At 45.0% G+C, this 21,963-nt stretch overlaps 3 protein-coding genes across 8 annotated transcripts; all 3 read left to right on the forward strand.

The window, feature by feature from the left end:
• The first annotated feature begins 69 nt into the window (after positions 1-69).
• Wdr74 (WD repeat domain 74) lies at positions 70-4,686 on the forward strand. Of its 2 annotated transcripts, none has more exons than XM_034517998.2 (11): positions 70-194; positions 276-382; positions 462-586; positions 1,717-1,792; positions 1,912-2,058; positions 2,209-2,310; positions 3,288-3,388; positions 3,473-3,528; positions 3,847-3,992; positions 4,128-4,184; positions 4,466-4,686. In XM_034517998.2, the coding sequence occupies exons 1-11, from the start codon at positions 131-133 to the stop codon at positions 4,640-4,642; spliced, it is 1,158 nt and encodes a 385-aa protein (XP_034373889.1). In that variant the 5' UTR covers positions 70-130; the 3' UTR covers positions 4,643-4,686. The 2 variants fall into 2 exon arrangements, with proteins under 2 accessions (XP_034373889.1, XP_034374615.1); XM_034518724.2 differs by having other exon boundaries at positions 465-586.
• Positions 4,687-4,720: 34 nt separating this feature from the next.
• Tex54 (testis expressed 54) lies at positions 4,721-6,450 on the forward strand. Its single transcript, XM_034500272.2, has 3 exons — positions 4,721-4,910; positions 5,033-5,630; positions 6,082-6,450. Exons 1-2 carry the CDS (start codon positions 4,832-4,834, stop codon positions 5,209-5,211), a joined length of 258 nt encoding a protein of 85 aa, XP_034356163.1. The 5' UTR covers positions 4,721-4,831; the 3' UTR covers positions 5,212-5,630; positions 6,082-6,450.
• On the forward strand, positions 5,493-21,375 carry Stx5 (syntaxin 5). Of its 5 annotated transcripts, none has more exons than XM_076916764.1 (12): positions 5,493-5,630; positions 5,786-5,864; positions 6,322-6,565; positions 6,919-6,989; positions 7,145-7,200; positions 7,417-7,487; positions 12,200-12,316; positions 12,400-12,456; positions 12,552-12,633; positions 13,419-13,525; positions 13,645-13,766; positions 20,638-21,375. In XM_076916764.1, the coding sequence occupies exons 2-12, from the start codon at positions 5,827-5,829 to the stop codon at positions 20,795-20,797; spliced, it is 1,125 nt and encodes a 374-aa protein (XP_076772879.1). In that variant the 5' UTR covers positions 5,493-5,630; positions 5,786-5,826; the 3' UTR covers positions 20,798-21,375. The 5 variants fall into 5 exon arrangements, with proteins under 5 accessions (XP_076772879.1, XP_034355753.1, XP_034355757.1 ...); XM_034499866.2 differs by lacking the exon at positions 5,786-5,864 and adding an exon at positions 6,082-6,189 and having other exon boundaries at positions 5,598-5,630; XM_034499862.2 differs by lacking the exon at positions 5,786-5,864 and having other exon boundaries at positions 5,495-5,630.
• The last annotated feature ends 588 nt before the right edge of the window (positions 21,376-21,963 follow it).

The raw sequence follows: 21,963 nt of genomic DNA on the forward strand, positions 1-21,963 counted from the left end.
GGTAAGAGGGGAGGGAAGGGAGGGGGAACCACAGGTTGGGGCGGATACCTGGGTCGCGAGACTGAATCCGGCGCCTGCTGATGACGCTAGTGGTGGCGCGCCGGAAGTGCAAGCCACAGGTTGGTCTGCGATGGCGGCTATCTCGGCTCGCTGGAACCATGTGTGGGTCGGCACTGAGACTGGAATCCTGAAAGGTGAGTATCTGAGTTGTTTCTGGGAAAGTGCAGGGATAGCTTGTTTGTCACCCCAGCCTGACTGTCGTCCTCGTCCCTCAGGGGTGAACCTTCAGCGGAGACATGCGGCAAATTTCACGCCTTCTGGACAGCCGCGGCGGGAGGAGGCAGTGAATGCTCTGTGCTGGGGCACCGGCGGCGAGACCCAGGTGAGTAGCCATTGTCTAGGCCGGAGCTAAGGGATGCCGGACGGCCTTGCTCTTTTTCCACCATTCTTTTCTCTGATAGCAGATCTTGGTGGGCTGTGCGGACAGGACTGTGAGGCACTTTAATACCGAGGAGGGTACATTCCAGAGCCAGAGATACTGCCCAGGCGGGGAAGGCACGTTCCGAGGTCTCGCTCAGGCCAATGGGTAAGGACCACATTCTAGCCTAAGTCACAGAGCGTCTGGGGATCTCTTGGATTCAATGGAATACTTAAGTTAAACCCTTAGGTGATACAGCCCCTGGGATAGGTGATTGCAAACAAAGTTCTTGTCTTCATTCATCCCTATAACATGCATTTATTGGACAGCTACTGACGGCATGAAGGAAAAGTATAAGGAGTTTAGGTAAAACATTTGCCTTTATAAAGTTTGCATCCTAGATAGGCTTTTTATTCTCGTTCCTTTATAACGTTCTGTGTACATAATTTAATGCTTTTGAACACGTGTTTAAGTAGTGATGGACAAAAATATAAGATAATGGAGCTTCCAAAGTGATGGCTAGAAAGGGTCACTAAGGGTAGTAACCTGAGAGTAACTTTTCTAGATCGATGAAGAAAGAAGGCTGCTTTGGTAATTTAACAGGTGAGCTCCAGACAGGCTGTGCAGAGGATGGAGTTTTGCACTGGGTCTTGAAGTACACATATAATCTTGACGGAAGAGATAAAGACATTCTAAAAAGTAGATAGTAAGTGAGCAGAGACTAAGGAGGAGTTAACACTAAAACGCTATATACATAGGACAAGTGCCATTTGGAGTTGCTGTCATTGTGCATATAAGTTCGGCATTGTATTTGGTGGAGGTTAAATGGAAAGGGCTTTCACACTAAGGTAAGATCTTATGTCATGGCTAGTAGAGAGTATGTTGAGTTTGAATGGGAAGCGCCATGGACAGAGCTCTGGGCCTGTAGGTGTAAGGAGTATCACACATGCTGTTTGCCACAGTTCTGGCAAGCACTATAGAGCTTGAGCCTAGGTAGGCAGATATGAGGAAGAACAGGTTGTTCAGAGCCTGGGAAAAGAAAGGCTTGGGCTCCTAGGGAAGAGGTTTATGTTATTGTTGCTTGGGTTGGGTTGCTCATATTTTTGTGTGTATGGGGGGTATGTTTTGTTGTTGTTTGGTGTCTCATGTAGCCAGGATGGCCTTGAACTCACTATGTAGCTCAGACTGACTTTGAATTCCTGGTTCCCTCTTTACTTCTCATACTGTTACAGGTAGGTATGCACCACAAAACCTGGCTTACACTTTTAAAATCCCAATATTCTCTTACTTGCTTGCAGCACCCTTATCACATGTGTAGATTCTGGGATCCTCAGAGTCTGGTGTGAAAATGACAAGGAGGCGTCCTCTGACCCAGTAAGGTTCACCTGTCCTGGTGGTTGAAGAGGGTGGGAGCTAGGGTAGGGGTCTGATGGGGAATTTGGTAAAGGAAAGATTAAGGGCTTTGAGACTGACTCATCTCTGGTTCTTTTCAGCTCTTGGAACTGAAGGTGGGTCCTGGGGTGTGTAGGATGCGCCAAGATCCCACACGCACACATGTGGTCGCCACATGTGGGAAAGAGAATGCTTTGAAAATATGGGACCTACAAGGGTCTGAGGAGCCTGTGTTCAGGGCCAAAAATGTGAGTGATGAGGGGAGAGATGCTCTGTCTGAGGTTGGGAGAAGTGAAAGCCACTGACAGTGATCATAACCTAGATGGGGGGGGGGGGGGCTGGAGGGAACAAGTCAGGCTTATCAACACCTTGTGTCCCATATATAATCTCCACACCAGGTGCGGAATGATTGGCTTGATCTACGGGTTCCTATTTGGGACCAAGACATACAGTTCCTTCCTGGGTCACAGAAACTTGTCACATGCACAGGGTACCACCAGGTGAGGCTCTTTTGCTTGCTCCTGGATTGAAGAAAAACAACAACAAAGTGTCTCCCATCAGCATAGGCTCCTATGGTGCATCTCTGTCCGGGTTCTCAAAGAAGCTCAGACTTCCTCAGTTGACAAACTCCATGGCTGAGCCCACTACTTTCTCTTTACTGCATTCTAGGGTGGAATTCTTCAACTCTGGCTTTCTATTTCTCTTGCCTAGAAGGGAAAGCAAAGGGAGTATTCCTTTTACAGTAAATTCTACAAGGAACATCAGATTGGCTGTAAAACAATTACATAGTCCTTCCATGTAGTACTGACCAGGCTCATGAAATCTGACAATATTAGGCATATTCTAGCTAGTATGGTCATAGAACTTTGTAGTCCTCATATAGTCTGATTTGCTTTGGGAACCCCTCTCATGTCTCAGCTCTACCGGTCTTGTGTGAGGGATTGGCTAGGGAACTTTGTGACTTATTTCATTTGAAGTTTTGAGACTTGGACAGGGTTGGGTCACTATTGTTATTGGTATAGTCCTGGATGTTAAAATCTGATATAGGTACTAGGCCTTTGCTCACAACATATGAAGAACTCCCCACTGCTCCCTTAGAAAGATTAAGCTTTCCTGTTTGAAATTCACCACTCTCTAGCTTTTCTATCCCTACACTGTAATGCTCATGAGGGCTCCTGAGCCCTTCTTCCAGTATTCTGAGGTGAGCTTATGTACGTACTTCAGATGAGAAAGCAATCTTGCAAAGAATGGTAATGCACCCTCTTTAATCCCAACACTTGAGAAGCAGGTGGATCTCTTGTGTTTGAAGCTAATCTGGTCTATAGAACAAGTTCCTTCTAGGGCAAGCAGGGCTATGTAGAGAGACTCTGTCTCAAAACAACAACAACAAAATAATAGTCTTCAGAAGGATAATGATAAATAAGATATTGGGGGTCAGTGTGGGTAAAGAGACTCTTGTGATACTTCGGCCTTCTAGGTCCGTGTCTATGATCCAGTTTCCCCCCAGCGCCGGCCAGTCCTGGAGACCACCTATGGGGAGTACCCACTGACAGCCATGACCCTTACTTCTGAGGGCAAGTGAGTGTTGAGGGAAAGGGGACGTACTCTGGAATGAATGGCTCCAGAGGTTGTACTGAGCCTCCTCTTTGCTGTCCTCCTTAGTTCTGTCATCGTAGGGAACACTCACGGGCAGCTGGCAGAAATTGATTTTCGGCAAGGTGAGTGGACCATGGGTTGCTTGAGGGGGGAGAGGGCAAAGAGAAAGTCAGGTCACTGCTAAGAGTCAGTGAGCCCTGTCAGTGTCACATTCACTCTTTGGGTTCGAGTTCTGATTGCACCAAAAACCTCTAACCATGGACTGCTTGTTGGAGTCCTGTGTCTTTGTTTCTTTGCCTATAAAATTGAAATATCATTGGTAACTCCTGTTTTTAGGTTATTCTGAGGATTAAGTACTGAAATGTAAGTGATTTGAATAGTAACTAAATAAATATTCAATGGCTGGTTAGCTAACACTGATGCCCTACACCCTTCTCCAGGGCGTCTACTGGGCTGTCTGAAGGGGCTTGCAGGCAGTGTACGTGGGCTGCAGTGTCACCCTTCAAAGCCCCTACTAGCCTCTTGTGGCTTGGACAGAGTCTTGAGGATACACAGGATCTGTAATCCACGAGGGCTAGAGCATAAGGTGAGAGAGCCTAAACCTCTGGCATTCTCCACTCTAACTTATCTTTTCTGGAGTCTCTCCCCTTTCCTGTGCCCCACATAAAAAAAAGTTTCTGTTTCAGCTTGTCTAGGCTCAAAAACCCCTTTTATTTTACAGGTTTATCTCAAGTCTCAACTGAACTGCCTTCTCCTGTCAGGCCGGGATAACTGGGAGGTGAGCAACTAGTTAGGTGTGAGAATTTGGGAGTCAGAGGCATGATGGCAAGGGATTCTCTGTGGAGAGAACAGGAGCAGCTAGAACACAGGCCAGGGCTTTCTCTTAATTTCAACTTAATTTCCTTGATGAGTCCTCAAGCCGGCTATTGCCAAGGGTGAGGTCCTCCAGAACACAAAAGGCATTGGTTTCTAGATCAAAGTGGTGGTGCTCAGAGCGATTATTTTTCAGCCAGTCTGTTTCCCTGTCCCTGACTCCTGAATGTCTTTCTTGATCATCAGGATGAGCCCCAAGAACCTCAAGAGCCCAACCTGATGCCCCCAGAAGACACAGAGACAGATGAACTTTGGGCATCGTTGGAGGCAGCTGCCAAGCGGAAGCTCCCTACTTTGGACCAGACACAAGATGCTCTTCAAAGAAGGAAGAAAAAGAAGCGCCCTGGATCCACCAGTCCTTGAATCCCCTTGCTTATTTTATTAATAAACAGCCCAACACACTGAGATCCTGGACCTTTTGTGATGGGAGAAAGGCGACCTTGTAGGTGGGAGGGGTCCCCTCACCTTTCGTGGGAGGCCTGACGTCACAAAAGCTAGGCCCAGAGCTAAGCTGGCTGGGGAGGGTGGCAGAGTCCTGCGCCTTTCGGGGCCATGGGCTGCTGTCAGGACAAGGACCATCGGACCTCGGATGAGCAAGCAAGGGAGGAAGTAACAGAGGAAGGCAGGGACGGTAGGACTAGACACAAAAAAAGGGTCTCAGGACCGGGAATGGAAATGGGAGGTGCCCCGAAGGGACACAGGTGGGCCTGGAGAGAGCAGAAGTGAATTAAGTGGATACTGTGGTACTTGTAGGCAACGAAGCGGACAACCCAGGCCGCCGTAAACAAAGATCTAACGAAAGTCTTCTGATCACCGTGCTGTGGCGCAGGCTATCCATGTTCAGCCGTCGGGGGTCCTCACGGTCAGGCAAGGACAATCAGATGCAGGATCGCAAACGTGAGGGAAGCCACAAGGAACCAGAAAAGGGCTGACTACAACCCTGGTCTCAGTCCTCCCCAACATCCAGAGAATAAAGTTAATATTGCGAATCTGCTGAAAACACTTATACATAGGCTTCCAGCTTTGTAGCCTCAGCGGCCAAAGGCTCTTTAAGGCTCTTCTAACCCAGCCCCTCCAGATTTGTCCTTGTTCTTTAGGGGCGGGGCCGCGGCAGCAGCCTAACCAATAGGAGAGCGGAATCGAGTTTGCATGAGGAGGGGTGTGTCCCTTTAGTCTGGGTTTAAAAAAGAAAGGCGTGGCGCAGCAGCCACGTCACGGGGATAGGGGTACGTGTAGGTGACGTGGCGGCTCCTGTTCTTTGGTCCGGCTTCCACTGCTTACAAGTCCAGCGAGGAAGGCGGCAACGACCTGGGGAGAGTGGCAGTGGCGGTGGTGGTAGGCAACAGAAGAGGTAGGGTTTCGCTCCAGTAGGAATCCAGCCTCTGTCGGTCGGCTCATCTCGGGGGCAGCAGCTTGACGAGGGGTTGGGTGGCGGGGGGGGGGAAGGGAGCCAGGGGCAAGTCCTGCTGGCGGCTCCGCGTAAGCGAATACCTCCTGTCCAATCAGGAAAGGCCTTGTTGAGGAAAAACTTTGGCCCTGTCCAATCAATGGCTGCAGTCTTCCAACAGGCGGAACTTTGGCGGAGGTGGGACTTCCTGTTTCAAATAAACACTTAGGTTTTTTTTTTTCCCCCTCCGCCCTCCGAAGTGTGCCCACTTCTGGAGGTCGGTTGCCGTTTTCTATGAGAGGGTGAAGGAAATCACGTATACCAGAGGGCACGATTAAGACCTGGGCCAACTGCAAAGGTCTGGCTGGAAGTTAAGGGCCGCAGGACCAGGCTGTGGCTGTTTTCTCGACTTTAGGGGCCCCGGCCGGTGCTGTGGCAGTCTGAGCCAAGTTGGAAGGAGAATCTGAGGAGGCTTCGCTTTGGGCCTGGAGGAAGCTGGCTGACCGTTCTCGCCGTGTCCAGGGTGCAGGATCTGCGGGTGGCCTTGGGCTCGAAAGTCTGTCAAATACGGGAAAGAGCCTGAGGATTTGCTAGTTGAGGGAAGAGTTTGGGGAAAGAGTCTGTCTGGAGAATGACATTCTCCTCTCCACAACAGTCCGAGGTTATGCGACTCGATGATCCCGCGGAAACGCTACGGATCTAAGAACACGGATCAGGGTGTCTACCTGGGTCTCTCAAAGACACAGGTTCTGTCCCCTGCAACTGCTATCAGCAGCAGCAGTGACATCGCTCCTTTGCCCACCCCGGTGGCCCTGGTCCCCTCCCCTCCCGACACCATGTCCTGCCGGGATCGGACCCAGGAGTTCCTGTCTGCCTGCAAGTCGCTGCAGAGCCGTCAGGTAAGGGCCTGGAGTGGAAAGGCAGGCGTGAGGCCACTTAGTTAATGCTTAGGTTTTGTTTGCTAGTTGTCTAAACTTTACAACTCTTAGATAGTCGAATCTTACCAATAGGAGAGGAGGAATTGTCTTCAGTAGAAATGAAGAATGCTTTAAGTAACTTGTCCTAAATACCACAAACGATGAGTCAGGATTTAAACCTACATCTAATTTTTTTCTTAGCTACAAACCACTGATAAACTTAGATTGTCTGACGGCAGCAGCTCTAGAGTGTTCAGTGGGTATGTGAGGGAGCTCTGAAAAGCTGAGGATAGTGAAGGGAACTAAAGTAGCAACTTTTTGATACTACTTTTCAGAATGGAATCCAAACAAGTAAGCCAGCTCTGCATGCTGCCCGACAGTGCAGTGAATTTACTCTCATGGCCAGGTGAGTTGAGAGGGGCTTTGTGGCAGGGTGATACACTGTCTTAAGTAGACCTGCCTGTGATGGTTTGGCTGAGTGGAATTGGTTGTGTTGGAGCTTATGGTAATAGCCTATTTCCTGTCCTTTACCACAACCTTGTCACTGATGCTCATTCGCAGGCGCATTGGGAAAGATCTCAGCAATACATTTGCCAAGCTGGAGAAGCTAACAATCTGTGAGTGTTTGGGAGGCCTTTCCTAGGTGGGACAGTGAAACATAGTACTAGGAGGTGAGGCTCATGGAGGTTTTGTTTTATTTTTTCTATGGTGCTGGGGATTTAAACCAGGGATTTATACCTTAAGGCAAGTGTCTCTGCTACTGAACTATTATCTTAGCTCTTTGAGCCTTGCTATTACCCTCACCTGTTGTAATGTTTCATCTGTCTCTGCAGTGGCAAAGCGCAAGTCTCTCTTTGATGATAAAGCAGTAGAAATTGAGGAGCTAACATACATCATCAAACAGGTGAGCTGCTAGCCATCAGGAGAGCCCAGCATTCTAATTAGATTACCTCCATCATTTTCCATCGACATGAATCCCCAGGGTAAGTATCTAGACCAATGTTCAAACACCCTGTTCCTCCAGTGAGTCAATAGACACTTAGGACCACCTAGCATTTATAAAGCACTGTTCTAGATGCTGATGAAACAACTATGAAGCAAAAGTATTGTCTTCAGGGGCTCATTTTCCTTGAGAGTTACCCAGTATCAAAAGCCTTGGCTTAAAATGAGTAGGTATTAGAAAAGATTTTACAAAATAATGAATGAAAACAGGATACTGGGAAAGATTGACCAAAGGTATGAAATCAGCTGGACTTGGCTCATATAGAGGTAACTGAGGGGGCTATGTGCAGAAATTTAGCCAGGTGGTGGTATACGGCTTTAATCTCAGCCCTCAGGAGAGCTAGGTGGATCTCTGTAGTGATAAAAATGTTTTTTTTTTTTATCCCAGGTGTAGGGACATGGGGTTGCTTTCAGACTGTCTGTAGCACCTGACTGTAATTTGCCTCATGCTCTAGCAGAAGTGTGGTTTTGCCAGCTGCAGATAGTTTCTGTGATCCTGTGATGTTTGGAATTCTGAGAATTTTTCAGAGGGTATATAAATGCTAGGACCCCCAAGAGGCAGGGTTGGTGGTTATTTCAAAGGGAGTTTAGTAGTCATGCTTAGAGAAGAACTAAGGGAGAAATTAGATGAGCAGATCTCCAGCTCTCTTTTCCCTCTCCTTTCTCTCTCTCCTATTTTAGTTGATAGGGTGAACTGAGTGTATTTGTTATGGGGGTGGGTGAGGAAGAGTGGGAAAAAGAAACCCACAAAGTAGCAAAGGCAAGCTACGATCTCTGTGGGTTTGAGGCCAACCTGCTCTCTACATAGTGAAGTTCCAGGACAGACAGGGTTGTTGAGAAACTATTTCAAAAAACAACTCAGCAAAAAGGAAAGGGAAAGCTCTAGTATCAGGTGTCACATTCTTTGTACTTACCTTATATTTGTGTTTCTTCCCTCCATCCCTTCTACTTTTCCAAAAAAAAAAAAGAAAAGAAAAAAGGAGTGGGAACAAAAGATACAGATGCCCCAGGAGCAGCTTCTTTGTTTTGGTCTTGAGACTGTCTACATATATAGCCCAAGCTGTTGTTTCTGTTTTAAGACAGGGTTTCCCTATATATCCATGACCCTGTTGGAACTCCATTTGTAGACTAGATTAGCCTCAAATCTAGGGATGTGTTTGCCTTTACTTCCTGAGTATTGGGATTAAAGGCATATACCTACCATGCATAGCTCCATCCTGGTGTTTAATTTTTGATTCTCCTACTTCAGCATCCCAAACACGGGGCTTATACCATGTATCACCATGCCTGCCCAGGATTTTTCTTTCTGCTTGTTCACATGTATATCACAAATGCTTAGAGTAGTGTCTGGCCTGACTGTTGGTTGCCTAAAGGAGTGACTGGCAAGAAGTTTGTTGTTTAACTAAGTGGCTAGTTGTAAAGAGGATTGTGAACTTCCATAACAAGTGTAGAATCCTCCTGACTGGTATGGAGGACACTTAGAGTTTGATCTGGAATGTGGATGGGACGGGCTAGAGGCTAAGAAGGCAGCTGGTATGGCTCTCTCAAATAGCTGGTTTCCCAAAGAGCAGATCCCATTTAAGGTGTGCTATGGTGATTGAAGAGAGGTAGATTACTATTGGGCTATTACTGCTTACCACTTAAGAACTGTCCCATAGCATTCTGAAGAACTTGAAGTGGCTTTGTCACTAACTTGGATTGTGACCTTGTGTTAAGCCTAACTTCTGAGTGGCCATTGTCTTATCAGTAAGGCAGATCTTGTGAGGATCTTATGTTTGTTTCTGTCAGTCGATGACACTGGCTTTTTCAAGGCCGAGACTACTGGATTGGTTGATCCAAGCTGGTTTGGCTGAAGTGATATTTGAGCTATGTTTGAATAGTGAAGAAAGCAATTCATCTGAAGATATGCTGGGAGAGCATTCCAAAAAGTGGGAATGCCACTTAGAAAGTGGGCAAAGGAAAGGATACTGTAGAAGTAGGCTGTGGCCAGATGGGTCCTGTGTAAAGCAGCTTCATGATTTAGGTTGTACTCTAAATTGTGTGATAAGCTCTTGATTTTTCAAGCAGAGTGATGACAATACCCTGATTTTGGTTTTGAAGATCACACTGTGCATTATTTAGGCAACAGATCTGAGAAAGGCAGACTAGAAAGAGGGCAGTCACTCATGAGACTCTTGGAGGTTTTTTGAGAGTAGACAAGGTGGTTAGCGTACATGAGGTATAAGTGGACACGGGCTGGGCGGTGGTGGCGCACGCCCTTAATCCCAGCACTTGGGAGGCAGAGGCAGGCGGATTTCTGAGTTGGAGGCCAGCCGGCAGAGTTAGTTCCAGGACAGCCAGGACTACACAGAGAAACCCTGTCTCCAAAAAAAAAAAAAAAAAAAGAAATGTACACGGTATGGATAGATTTGGTGTATTGGAGAAAACCAAAAATGGCTATGAGGAAAGGAGGAATTTTGAGTTGTGGGGTTTTTTGTTTGTTTGCTTTTGAGACAGGGTCTCACTATACAGACCAGGCTGGCCCTGAACTCATAGATTCCATCTATCTGCCTCTGCCTCCCAAGTGTTAAAGGTATGCACTACCACACCTGCGTAAAAACATTTTTTAAAAATATGCATGAGTGTTTTGTGTATCTGTTTGTACCACATGTGCCTGATGCTTGTGAGAGTGGAACAGGGTATATTGGATAGCCTAGAGCTACAGTAGCAGATGGTCTTCAACTACCATGTACTTGTTGGAAGTTGAACCTGTGTCTTCTACAAGAGTAATAAGTGCTCTTAACCACTGAGCCAGCTCTCCAGCCTGTTTGTTTGTATTTTTAGATAGAGTCTTGGGGCCTGAGAGAGATGGTTCAGTGATTAAGAGCACTAGCTGCTCTTCCAGAGGACCTGAGTTCAATTCCTAACACCCACATGGCAGCTCACAACTGTCTGTAACTCCAAGTGCAAAGGATCCAACATCCTTACATAGACATACATACAGGCAAAACATCAATTCATATAAAAATTAATCTTTAAAACAAATAGGGTCTCATTCTGTAACTTATAGACTGACCTTATATTCATCATCAGAGTCTACCTGCCTCATATGGGATTTTAGGTATAAGCCACCATGATTAGCTAATGGTGGTGCATTTACTAAAATGGAGAAAGCATCCAAGGAGATGTGACCTTGAGAGAATACTTAAGTAGGAGAGCTTTTTTTTTATGCAAAAAGCTTAAGTAGTAAATAAATAAATAAAGCAGTTAATGGGCTTTTGGTTGGGTGGTTGGGTGCAAGGAAAGAAACCTAGGGCCTGTGTTTGCTGCCCTATACCCTCCAGACTTTTTACTATATTTGATGCAGTACTGAGTACACAATAAGCACTCAGTAGATTGTCAGGAGATTTTACCTGTTCAGTCAGTATCATAGATTATATTTTACAATAGCATGTAGGTATGCTAAGAAGATGGCGAGAGGTTATAAGCTTTCATCTTGAGTTCTTGTATGGGAAATAGTGCTTTTCTTAAGCTAGAACCCAAGGGAAGGAGCGATTATGGCAAACAGACTCAGAAGTGGATTTGGGTTAGAAATTCGAGAAATGTAGACCTGTTATCAGTGAAAGTGAGTCCAGGGGTCTGGAGAGAAGGGAGGTTCAGTCTACTTAGAAAGTCTCTAGAAATGCTTAAATTTTATTTTAAGTATATTTCTCATACCATTTAAAAATTTAAGTTATATTTGTGTTTTCGAGGGGTGGTGCCTTAGTGTCATGGCATGCATGTAGAGTTGTGGGGTGCCTGGGGTTGAATTGAGGTTTTGAGCCATGGGAACAAGCTTTTTTATCTGCTGAGCCATTTGATTGGGCCTTATACTCCTCCCCCACCTTTTTTTTTTTTTTTTATTTTTTAAAGAGAGAGTTATTTATAATGTATAAAGGATTCTGTCTGCATGTATGCCTGCAGGCCAGAAGAGGAAACCAGATCTTATTATAAATTGTGAGCTACCATGTGGTTGCTGGGAATTGAACTCAAGACCTCTGGAAGAGCAGTCAGTGCTCTTAACCTCTGAGCCATCTCTTCAGCTCCTATACTTACTATTCTTAATGCCTTCCATTCTGGTACTTTCCTGGGTCATAGTATATCGAGACAGGTTTTCTTTGCTCCCATGGGGAGAATGGAATGCAGGTGACACATAGGCTGTGATAGGAAGTCACTATATATTACTTTGAAGAAATAAGTCATAGCTAATCTTTTCCAATATTAGAAATTCTGTGTAAAAATGTGCTCCTTTGATGCATCTAGGAAACTAGAGTAGGTTTTGCTTTTTCCTGAGTAACATTCAGGCACTCGGTCAGCGTGTTGTAGGTACAAATATTTGCCTTTGAAAGGGTTCTATGGCCTCATAGGGTAAGTAGATCAGAAAGGTGGAGGGCACATAAGTCATTCATTTACAGATGGTAAAACCCCAAGTTCCTTTTTCTGACTTTTCTCTGCAAGGAATGAACAGAGCTTGAAAAGTCTAGTGCCACCTGACGATGCTTATGCCACTAGTGGGTTTTCTCAGTTTCCCTGCTAGAGATGGGATCAGTGACTGAAAACTCCCTGTCTAATACTCTTCTTCTGGTTTCTTACCAGGACATCAATAGCCTCAACAAACAAATTGCTCAGCTTCAAGATTTTGTGAGGGCCAAGGGCAGCCAGAGTGGCCGGCATCTGCAGACTCATTCTAACACGATTGTAGTTTCCTTGCAGGTGGGACCTTGGGGATGGAGGAGGGAGGAGAGGAATAACAAAAAGTCTCTTCTTTGAATGACCTAATTGTCCTTGCCTTTTAGTCAAAACTGGCTTCCATGTCCAATGACTTCAAATCAGTTTTAGAAGTGAGGACTGAAGTAAGTGAGACCTGTAGGTTGGTAGGAATCTAGTATGGGGCCAACATACCCACTTTCCAGGGACTCAGGATCTTTGCATTTCTCCCCAACATCAGAATCTGAAACAGCAGAGGAACCGTCGGGAACAGTTCTCCAGGGCACCAGTGTCGGCCCTGCCTCTTGCCCCCAACAACCTTGGTAAGTCAGAGGTACTGTGGGAGGCCTAGGGGCTAAGTTCTTCTGGGTTTGGTGGCATCCTGTAAATTTTAGAGTTATAAACACAGGAGTGGAGTAGGAGAATGGAGCAGCCAGAATGATGCTGTGCATTATCTCAGAGGACAAACCTGGTTTTGAAATTTCATGGTCTACACTGATTTCCTGTGTCTTCTCATGGGGGTAAATGCAGATATATCAGGAAAATGACAGTGCTTGACTTTTTGTACTTAGATACATTCTCTCGTTTAATTTTCAGAACCATTCTTTGGAAAAGCAACTATTGTTAGCTCCATTTTACAGATGAGGAAACTGAGACTCAGATCAAATCTATTCAGAGCTGAATTTAACTCTAGTGCCAGTGGGTTTTGAATGTTGTTTTTATTTTTAAAGCTAGGGTCTCATGTAGCTTGGGCTGGCCTCTAGCTTGTTAGCTGAGGACTGAACTACCTCCACTTCCCTATTGCTAGTAGAACAGGTATGCACCACCATGCTCTGCTTAAACTATGTGTGCGTTCACACGCTCTGTCTCTCTGTCTCTCTGTCTCTGTCTCTCTCTCTCTCTCTCTCTCACTGTGTGTGTGACAGAGACAGACAGTGACAGTCAGGGTCTCTCTATGTTGTCTTGGCTGGCAGACCAGATTGCAAACTCTTAGAGATCCTCTTTCCTCAACCTCAGGAATGCTGGGATTAAAGGCATGTCCTACCATGCCAAGCCCTGAACCTGCTTTTAACCATTAAAATGTGGCATGTCCTGTTTTCCTCCCCAGGAGGTGGTCCCATAGTTTTGGGAGCAGAGTCCAGAGCCTCCAGGGACGTGGCCATTGACATGATGGACCCTCGAACAAGCCAGCAGCTTCAGCTCATTGATGAGCAGGTACCCAGGCTCTGAAATCCAGAGCATCATCAGTTTCTCTGTTGTCTTCTGTGAATGTGTCATGGTGAAAATGTCTTAAAAACGTAGGCCCTAGGTGATGGTGCTTTCTTCTTTTGAAGGATTCCTACATCCAGAGTCGGGCAGACACCATGCAGAACATTGAGTCTACAATTGTTGAGCTGGGCTCCATTTTTCAGCAGTTGGCACACATGGTTAAGGAACAGGAGGAGACGATTCAGAGGTGAGACGCTCACCCCACACACAGTCAGCCTTCTCTTCTCCATAGATGGATAGACCCTCGAGTCTCCAGGACAGACAACTCGGTGTGCTTTGGGAAAGTAGAGTGAATGAATCCTGCCCACCTGCTAGTCCTCATTCACCTGCTTCTACCCATTCAAGAAGAATTGATTGAGGGGCTGGTGTGGTAAGGTATGCACGCCTTTTATCCGAGCACTCCAGAGACAGAAACAGGCCAGCCTGGTCTACATAGGGAGTTCAAGGACAGCCAGGGAGGTTACATAGAGATCCTTAAAAAAAGAGAAGGAAAAAAAAAAATGCCTACCATACATGAATTAGGATCTGTCTTCAGAATCATAGAAAAACAACTGGTAGGACAGCAAGTTGGCTCCGTGGATAAAGACATTTTCTGCACAAGCCTATTAACACGAGCTTGATAACTGCAACCAGGTAAAGGTGAGAGAGTCCAGTGCCACAGGGTTGTCTTCTGACCAGCACATCTATGCCGCCTATACCATAATAATAAATAAAAATGTATAAAAAAAAAAAAAAAAAGATCAAACAGCTGAGAAGGGAGCACAGTGTGCTGACTTAAAATACAGTTGGTCTCAAGCACTGTTTGCACCCATGCGTCCTTGCCAGCTGTGCCGGTGTGGTCAAGCTCTGTTTCAAACACTTTCTAAGAGATGTTCAAACGTTAACAGCACTTGATCCATTTCCAAAGGACCTGGGTTCCATTCATAGTGTTTCACAACCATTTTAATTTTATTTATTTTTACTTTTTAAATTTTATTTTATATATTATGGGTCTTCTGTCTGCATGTCCATCTGCATACCAAGACAATTGCATCAAACTACTGTGAACTGCTATGTGGATGCTGGGAATTAAACTGAGGACTTTTTAAGTGAGTGCTCTTAACTACTGAACCATCTCTCCCAAGTCCACAACCATTTTTAACCCTGGTTCCAGGGGAACTTGGCAAGCATCAGGCATGGCAAGTGATATCCAAACATGCACACAGGCAAAGCACATATTAAAAAAAAAAATTTTAAATAAGTGTAATTTTAAAAAATTAAAAATTACATAAGAACTGGGTATTGTGGCATATGCTGTTAATCCTAGTACTCCAGAAGTAGAGGCAGGCAGATCTGAAGGGTTTTTGTTGATCTAGTTTGGTGTTTTTAGATTTGAGTGTGTGTGTGTGTGTGTGTGTGTGTGTGTGTGTGTGTGTGTGTGTGTGTTATCTGCATTTGTGTATGTGGAACAGTGTTTGTGCCTGGTATCCACAGAAGTCAAGAGAAGGGCTCAGATTCCTGGGAACTAGAGTTAACAGATTATTGTGAAATACCATGTGGGTACTAGGAATTGAACAGAGGTCCTCTGCAAAAGTAGCAAGTGTTCTTACTTGCTAAGCTATCTTTCCAATACTCTTGAGATGTCTTGAATTTGATGCCAGCCTGGTTTATATAGGAAGGTCCAGACTATTCAGGTCTACTGATAAAATCTTGTTTCAAAACAAACAAACAAACATGTTTTCAGTATTCATTCTGTTGTTAGGCTCTCATGTCTTTTTTTTGGTTTTTCGAGACAGGGTTTCTCTGTGTAGCCCTGGCTGTCCTGGAACTCACTCTGTAGACCAGGCTGGCCTCGAACTCAGAAATCCGCCTGCCTCTGCCTCCCAAGTGCTGGGATTAAAGGCTTGCGCCACCACCGCCCAGCTATGGATTCCATTCTTAATACCACAGGGGAAAAAAAGGGAAAGCAAAAAGATTAGACAACCTTATCCAGTTTTGTTTCAGAATAAAGCAAGGAAAGTCATGGTTTGTTGCTTGTATTTATAATCCTGGAATTCTGGAGCCTGAGGTTGGGAGGACTGTTAGTGTGATGCCAGCCTGTCTGGACAACTTCATAAGATTATCTCTGGTAGAATTAAAAGATTATGGCCAGAGAGATGGCATTGTCCTTAAGAGCACTGGCTGTTCTTCTAGAGGATCTGGGTTTGATTCTGAATATCCACATGGCATCTTACAACCCTTGTGACACCAGTTCCAGGGACCTAGCACCCTCTTTTGGCCTCTGCAGGTACCAGGGAGACATGTGGCACACATAAACGCAGGCAAAACACCCATACATATGTAAGAAAAAGAGCTTAAAAATAGCTCAGTGATAAAGCAAGGCCCTATATCTGGTTCTAGTGCTATAAGGGAAAAAGGGGGGTGGGGTGGGAGGGAGGAATGGAGAGAATCAAAAATTGAGCATGTTATGTTCCTCAAATCCACACACCTTTTTAAAAAGTTGACTTATAATGTCAGCAGCAGAAAATGTCAGTGTTAGTGCTGGAGCAGCCTGAGAAGTGTGCAGAGTCTGAGGGATATGGGTGCTTCACTCAGGAAAGAGGACAAGGCAGAGGGAAACAAAGTTGAGTTTACTAAGCAGAAAGACAGTGAACCTGAGAACGGGGATTACAGTTCTTGATGAAGTTGTGATCATTGTGTTGAAAACTCCAACCAGGCAGTGGTGCATGACGTTAATCCAAGCACTTGGGAGGCAGAGGCAGGCGGATTTCTGAGTTTAAGGCCAGTGTGGTCTACAGAGTGAGTTCCAGGACAGCCAGGGCTACACAGAGAAACCCTGTCTCAAAACAACAACAACAACAAAAAAAAAACCCCAACAAAACAAAAACCTCCTGAGGTGTCATATTGGTATGGGGTACGGGAGAGTTTCCTGATTGATGCCCTTTTTATTTCCTGACTGTCCTGCCTCGTCAAGAGAAAAGGTTGCATTTCTTGAGTGTCCTATAGCTTGAAGTTGTTTGCTGGCCTTGTTACTATTCTTTCAAAACAGAAAAGCTTGGTTCTCCAATATTATTTGGAAAACCAAATACAGGTTTCAGTGGCTCTGCTTATATTACTTTGTATGGAATAACTTGAAAGAAGATGCTGAGTGATTTGTATCTCATTAGGAAGCCCTTACTGTCAGATTGCCTTTACATCAGGGAGGACAGGTGTCTTCCCCAGCATCAATCCCAGGACACTGTACATGCTGGACAGTGTTCTACCACTAAGTTATACATGCAGTCATTGTTTTTAGCTTTTTCCCTCTTGAGTGAAAAACTCAAGGCAAAGCTCAGCAGATAAGGTTGCTTGCCATAAAGCCTGACAGCCTGAGTTTGATCCTGGAACCCACATGGTAAAGGAGAACCAATTCCCACATCATGTTCTTTGACCTCCACATGAGGGCCATGACACATGCATACTCATATACATTCAGACAGACACATAAAATAAGTGTAAAAGAAAAAATTTAAAGCTCTATATAGACATAAATTACATATACTTGATTATGAAGGCTTTTCCAGTCTGTTTTGTTGTCCTGGCATGGAACTCTGACTGACTGACTCCTCCATCCCAAATGCTAAGATTAAAAGCTCTGCACTACCATCCCTGACTGGACTTATTTGTGACACTTTTTTTTTTTTTTTTTTTTTTAAAGATTCATTTATTTTATATATGTGAGTACACTATCACTATCTTCAGACACACCAGAAGAGGGCATCAGATCCCATTACAGATGGTTGTGAGCCACATGTGGTAGCTGGAAATTGAACTCAGGGTCTCTGGAAATACAGCCAGTGCTCTTAAACCACTGAGCCATTTCTCTAGCTTTTTTAACTGAAAAAGGAAATTTTTTTCCAAGCAGGCATGGTGGCACACACCTTTAATCTCAGAATTTGAAGACTGATTATATGTTCCAAGCCAGCCAGGCATAGTGAGGTCCAGGTCAGCCAGGGCTACACAGTAGGACCTTGTCTCAGAAAAATAAAAAGTAAAACCAACTCAGCAGAATTTGTGTTGCCTGCAGGTATGTTTAGGTGTGCAAGTAGCACAGCAGCTGTGGCATTGTTTCTCTCCTCCATGTGGATCCCAGGCATCTAAGTCAGACCCTTAGACAAGTACTCTACCCGCTATGCCATCTTCCCCAGCTCCTCTATAATCCTTTATATACCAGGTTACATTTATAAGGTTTATTTTTGTTAAGCAAAACTATTTATAATTGCCATAATAAGCTTTATTCATTGGGAGATAACAAATGTACTCACAGGGCTGGAGAGATGGCTAGGTTGTTAAGAGCACTGACTGCTCTTCCAGAGGTCCTGGGTTCAATTCCCAACAACCACATGGTGGCTCACAACCACCTATAATGGGATCCAATGCCCTCTTCTGGTGTGTCTGAAGACAATGATAGTGTACTCATATACGTTAAATAAATACATTCTTTAAACAAAACCAAATGTCCTCACATTAATGAAGGGCTGGGCACAGTGGCATATGACTTTAATCCCAGGCACTCAAAGGTAGACCTCTTAGTTTGAGACCAGCCTGGTCTAGGTAATAAGTTCTAAGACCCAGAGCTACACAGAACCTCTCTCAAAAAACCAAACAAAGTAATTATGGCCAAAAGCTATGAACCTGATACTTGGGCCTCTCCAACGTAAAAAAATAAGGACCACAATTCAGGCTTCTGAGTTTAAGATGCTTAGATGAACTCAATTCTCATGTTTGTCTTCATGGGACCTTAACCTTGCAGCCCTTTGTCCAGCTCTTCCTCTCCATTTCTAGCCAGATTGCCACGGCCCCACATAGGCCATACTCAGTTCCTAGAGGGCTCTTTGTCACAGATTTCCATTTGCAAAAGTCTCAACAGGCATTACTTACAGATAGGGCTGTGTCTTAAATTTGGCATTAGATGACTTTACCATTTACAGAGTATATTATGTGAGCTCAACTAATTTTCATGCCAGTGGGCAGTACAATCCTAGTAGATTGTCATGCTTTATATGTAGGCCACAGTGTCTGAATTGTCTTATGACATAGGATTGTATTTGGGTTTTAAATTCTTTCAAGGCATGTGTGTGTGTTGTGTTTGAGTATGTGTAGACCAGAGGAGAGATCAGATGTCCTCTTATTACTGTATTTTTTTTGCCTTTTTAAAAAAATTTTTTGAGATAAGAGTTTCTGTGTAGCCCTGGAACTCACTCTGTAGAACAGACTGGCCTCAAAATCAGATTAGCCTGCCTCTGCCTCCCAAGGGCTAGGATTAAAGGCGTATGCCACCACATCTGACTACTTTATTCTCTTTGAGGTAGGGTCTCCTCCTTAGCCTAAAACTTGGGTGTTTTTTTGTTGTTGTTTGTTTGTTTGTTTCTCAACCAGCAAACCCCAGCTCTTTTCTACTTTGTACATTTGCCTACTGTGTTCTGGTTCTGGGCAGTTAAGACTGTGGCCAGCTTGCTCTGCAGGTGCTGGGATCCAAACTCAGGTCCTCTTGGCTGCCAGGCAAGCACTTCCCTACTGAGCTACCTACCAGCTACAGTACTTGAGTTGTAGGGTTGCATTTGAGATTGGCTGGAGAAGGTTTTGTTTACCTCAGTGAGGAGTTGTTCCCCCAAGAGAATGTTCTCTGGATATAAGGGTTGTATTATCCTTTGAGTGCCTGTCTATATTAAGAGATTCTCATCAACCAGCCATAATTTTCTGACTGTAATTATTTGAACTTCCCCCAATTATCATATCGTAATACATGTTCATTACTAAGGTGTCTCGGCCCGAGCTGCCCCACGGTTGGGGGCCAAAATGTCACGGGCCACTCTTGTCAGTGTTAGAACCTGCACTGCCAAAAGCCTTGGGGGCTAAATTGTTAGAGCCTGCACTGCCCCAAGCTGCTCCAGTCTGCGGGTCGGGGTTCAGCAAGAGAGAGTGAGGATGGACCCAAGGAATGGAGACCAGACAGAGTGTGATTCAATCCCGTTTATTCTTCAGTCTCTCTTCTTCTCTCCAAGTCCCAAGTTCCTAGTCCCTAGTTCCTAGTGCCTCCAAGTTCCAAGTTCTTTCCCCCAAGTGCTAAGTGCCTAATGCCTAATAATTCTTCTTCCTCAATGCCTAATTCCTACTCCAAGTTGTACTCAACTCTTCTGTCAGCCTCTAGCCTTTTATATGTCTCACTTCTAAGCCTTGCCTTTAGGTCACGCCTTTAAGTCACGCCCTTAGGCCTTGTTTCTAAATCTGATCTCTAAGTCATGCCCTTAAGTCTCTAAATCACAGCTTTAAGTCTCACATACCCAAGGGAAGATCCTGGGTATCTAAAACAAGATGGTATCAGAGTGTGCTCAGCTGTTGTAGGTTAATGTAATCAAATCTCTTGTCAGGGTATATGGCTCAAGATGGCTGCAAGGATGATAGCCACCTTCTGTCGGCTCCCCACACTAAGGGAAAAAAAAATCAGGAAATGTTAATGAGTAAAACTTATAGCATTTTGGGTGCTCATATAATTGGGGATTCATTTAATTCACTGAAAATTGAAACCTTATGAAAGGTTTATATCAATTATCTTATTTTTCAGATGTGGAAAATAAGACTGGTTAAATAGTTTAATCATAAGCTAATAACTGGCCGGGCCGTGGTGGCACACGCCTTTAATCCCAGCACTTGGGAGGCAGAGGCAGTCGGATTTCTGAGTTCGAGGCCAGCCTGGTCTACAGAGTGAGTTCCAGGACAGCCAGGGCTACACAGAGAAACCCTGTCTCGAAAAACAAAACAAAACAAAACAAAAAAGCTAGTAACTGGCAGACAGTTTTAAAGCTAGAGTCAGGCATGGTCTACTACTGTCAAAAAACTTATGTATGTGTATTCGTGTGTGTGTGTGTGTGTGTGTGTGTGTGTATATATATATGTAAGGATGTATGTACATACACAAGAGTTCACATAGTATAAAACACTTTACTTCCACATATTGTGATCACCTCTCCATATCAATAAATGGATGTCTTTGACCTCTTTATAACCTAGTGTCCTTTTGTTTTATCTCCTATTTCCAGGATTGATGAGAATGTGCATGGAGCCCAGCTGGATGTTGAGGCCGCCCATTCAGAGATCCTCAAGTACTTCCAGTCAGTCACCTCCAATCGGTGGCTCATGGTCAAAATCTTCCTCATCCTCATTGTCTTCTTCATCATCTTTGTGGTCTTCCTTGCCTGAACCCTCCTCCCTCATTCTGAGCCACTCCATGGAGGGCTTGGGACCCTACTGGGAGGACAGGTGGCCACTATTGCCACTGAGCCTGTGCAAGGTGATTGGGAGAAAGGCCATTTCCTTGGAACTGCTAAGAATGGCCAGTGTCCCTGATTTCCCACCCTTGTCTCTGGCCACTCTGTCCTACCCTCAGGCCTATGAAACACACTGGTTCTGGATTTGGACTCTGCTGTGAAGTGGCTGGGAACAGAAGCCAACTAAGGGCCAGTGGGGGAAGTTGTCTCTACCATGAGATTTTTATAATCCCATACCAGCCTCCCCCTAAGGTAACTGGCAGCAAGAGAAGATAATGCCCTTCCTTGCCTTCTTGAGAGTGAGGCAAGGAAGTAAAACTATTCCAGGGACCAACTTTATCATCTGGGTCAGCTAGAACTTAACTGCCGCCTTCTCCTCACCATGTGAGGTGAGGGGGCTCTGAGCCCTACAGTTGCCTGCACAAACCTGACCTTGGCTACTGGTGACTCTCAATCTGCCAAACATGCTGCAGCCTGTTCCTCCCAATTACAGCAAGACTGTCAGCCTCACTAGTGATGTTGTCATTTCTGGGTGGGATTGTCATGGGCTTCAGCAGCAAGCAGACCATTGCTTAATAGCAGAACCAAAAAGGGTAAGTTGGTGGCCCTGATGGGCCCCCACTGATAGACAGGGCAACTTTGGAGCTCTGTACCCACAACTCCCTCCTAGAAGGGAGTAGCCGAGTATAACAGTACTTCATTAGAATCTTCCTTTGAACTGGAGCCAAATGGGTTCATAATTGGATGGCAACTTTCAGGACTGTCCCAAACACAGTTTGAGCCTGTTTTGTCTCTATTTTCAAATCACTTGGTCCTGATTTTTGACCTGAGTGAAGCAAGAGCTCTGCTGGTGGGAGAAGAGAATTTTGCCTAGCTCCAATTTGTACCCAGCTTTTTGATACCTTCTGAGATCCTCAGCAAAACCACTGCAAAATGGAGGTGATCCACCTAACACAGACCCTCAAGGGAAGTTAATGAGTTTTGTCCTTCCTGATCAGTACTAAAGTCATGCTCCATACCTACCAGTGCCCAATCTGCTTCCCCTACCACAGCAGCATCTGCATCCAAGGAATCTGAGGCTATAAGAGTCCTAGCCAC

Source organism: Arvicanthis niloticus, chromosome 1 (genome assembly GCF_011762505.2).
Source record: "Arvicanthis niloticus isolate mArvNil1 chromosome 1, mArvNil1.pat.X, whole genome shotgun sequence".
Lineage (NCBI taxonomy): Eukaryota > Metazoa > Chordata > Mammalia > Rodentia > Muridae > Arvicanthis > Arvicanthis niloticus.

Bases quoted from the DNA above. Each gene is read 5' to 3' on its own strand.
- Stx5 (XM_076916764.1), top strand. From the start codon at position 5,827: ATGGCTGCAGTCTTCCAACAGGCGGAACTTTGGCGGAG. The intron at 12,634-13,418 runs GTAAGTCAGAGG...TTTCCTCCCCAG, and splicing joins TCTTGCCCCCAACAACCTTG to GAGGTGGTCCCATAGTTTTG. The intron at 13,767-20,637 runs GTGAGACGCTCA...TCCTATTTCCAG, and splicing joins CAGGAGGAGACGATTCAGAG to GATTGATGAGAATGTGCATG.
- Wdr74 (XM_034517998.2), top strand. From the start codon at position 131: ATGGCGGCTATCTCGGCTCGCTGGAACCATGTGTGGGTCGGCACTGAG. The intron at 2,311-3,287 runs GTGAGGCTCTTT...TCGGCCTTCTAG, and splicing joins CATGCACAGGGTACCACCAG to GTCCGTGTCTATGATCCAGT. The intron at 3,993-4,127 runs GTGAGAGAGCCT...TTTATTTTACAG, and splicing joins CACGAGGGCTAGAGCATAAG to GTTTATCTCAAGTCTCAACT.
- Tex54 (XM_034500272.2), top strand. From the start codon at position 4,832: ATGGGCTGCTGTCAGGACAAGGACCATCGGACCTCGGATGAGCAAGCA. The intron at 4,911-5,032 runs GTAGGACTAGAC...TGGTACTTGTAG, and splicing joins AACAGAGGAAGGCAGGGACG to GCAACGAAGCGGACAACCCA.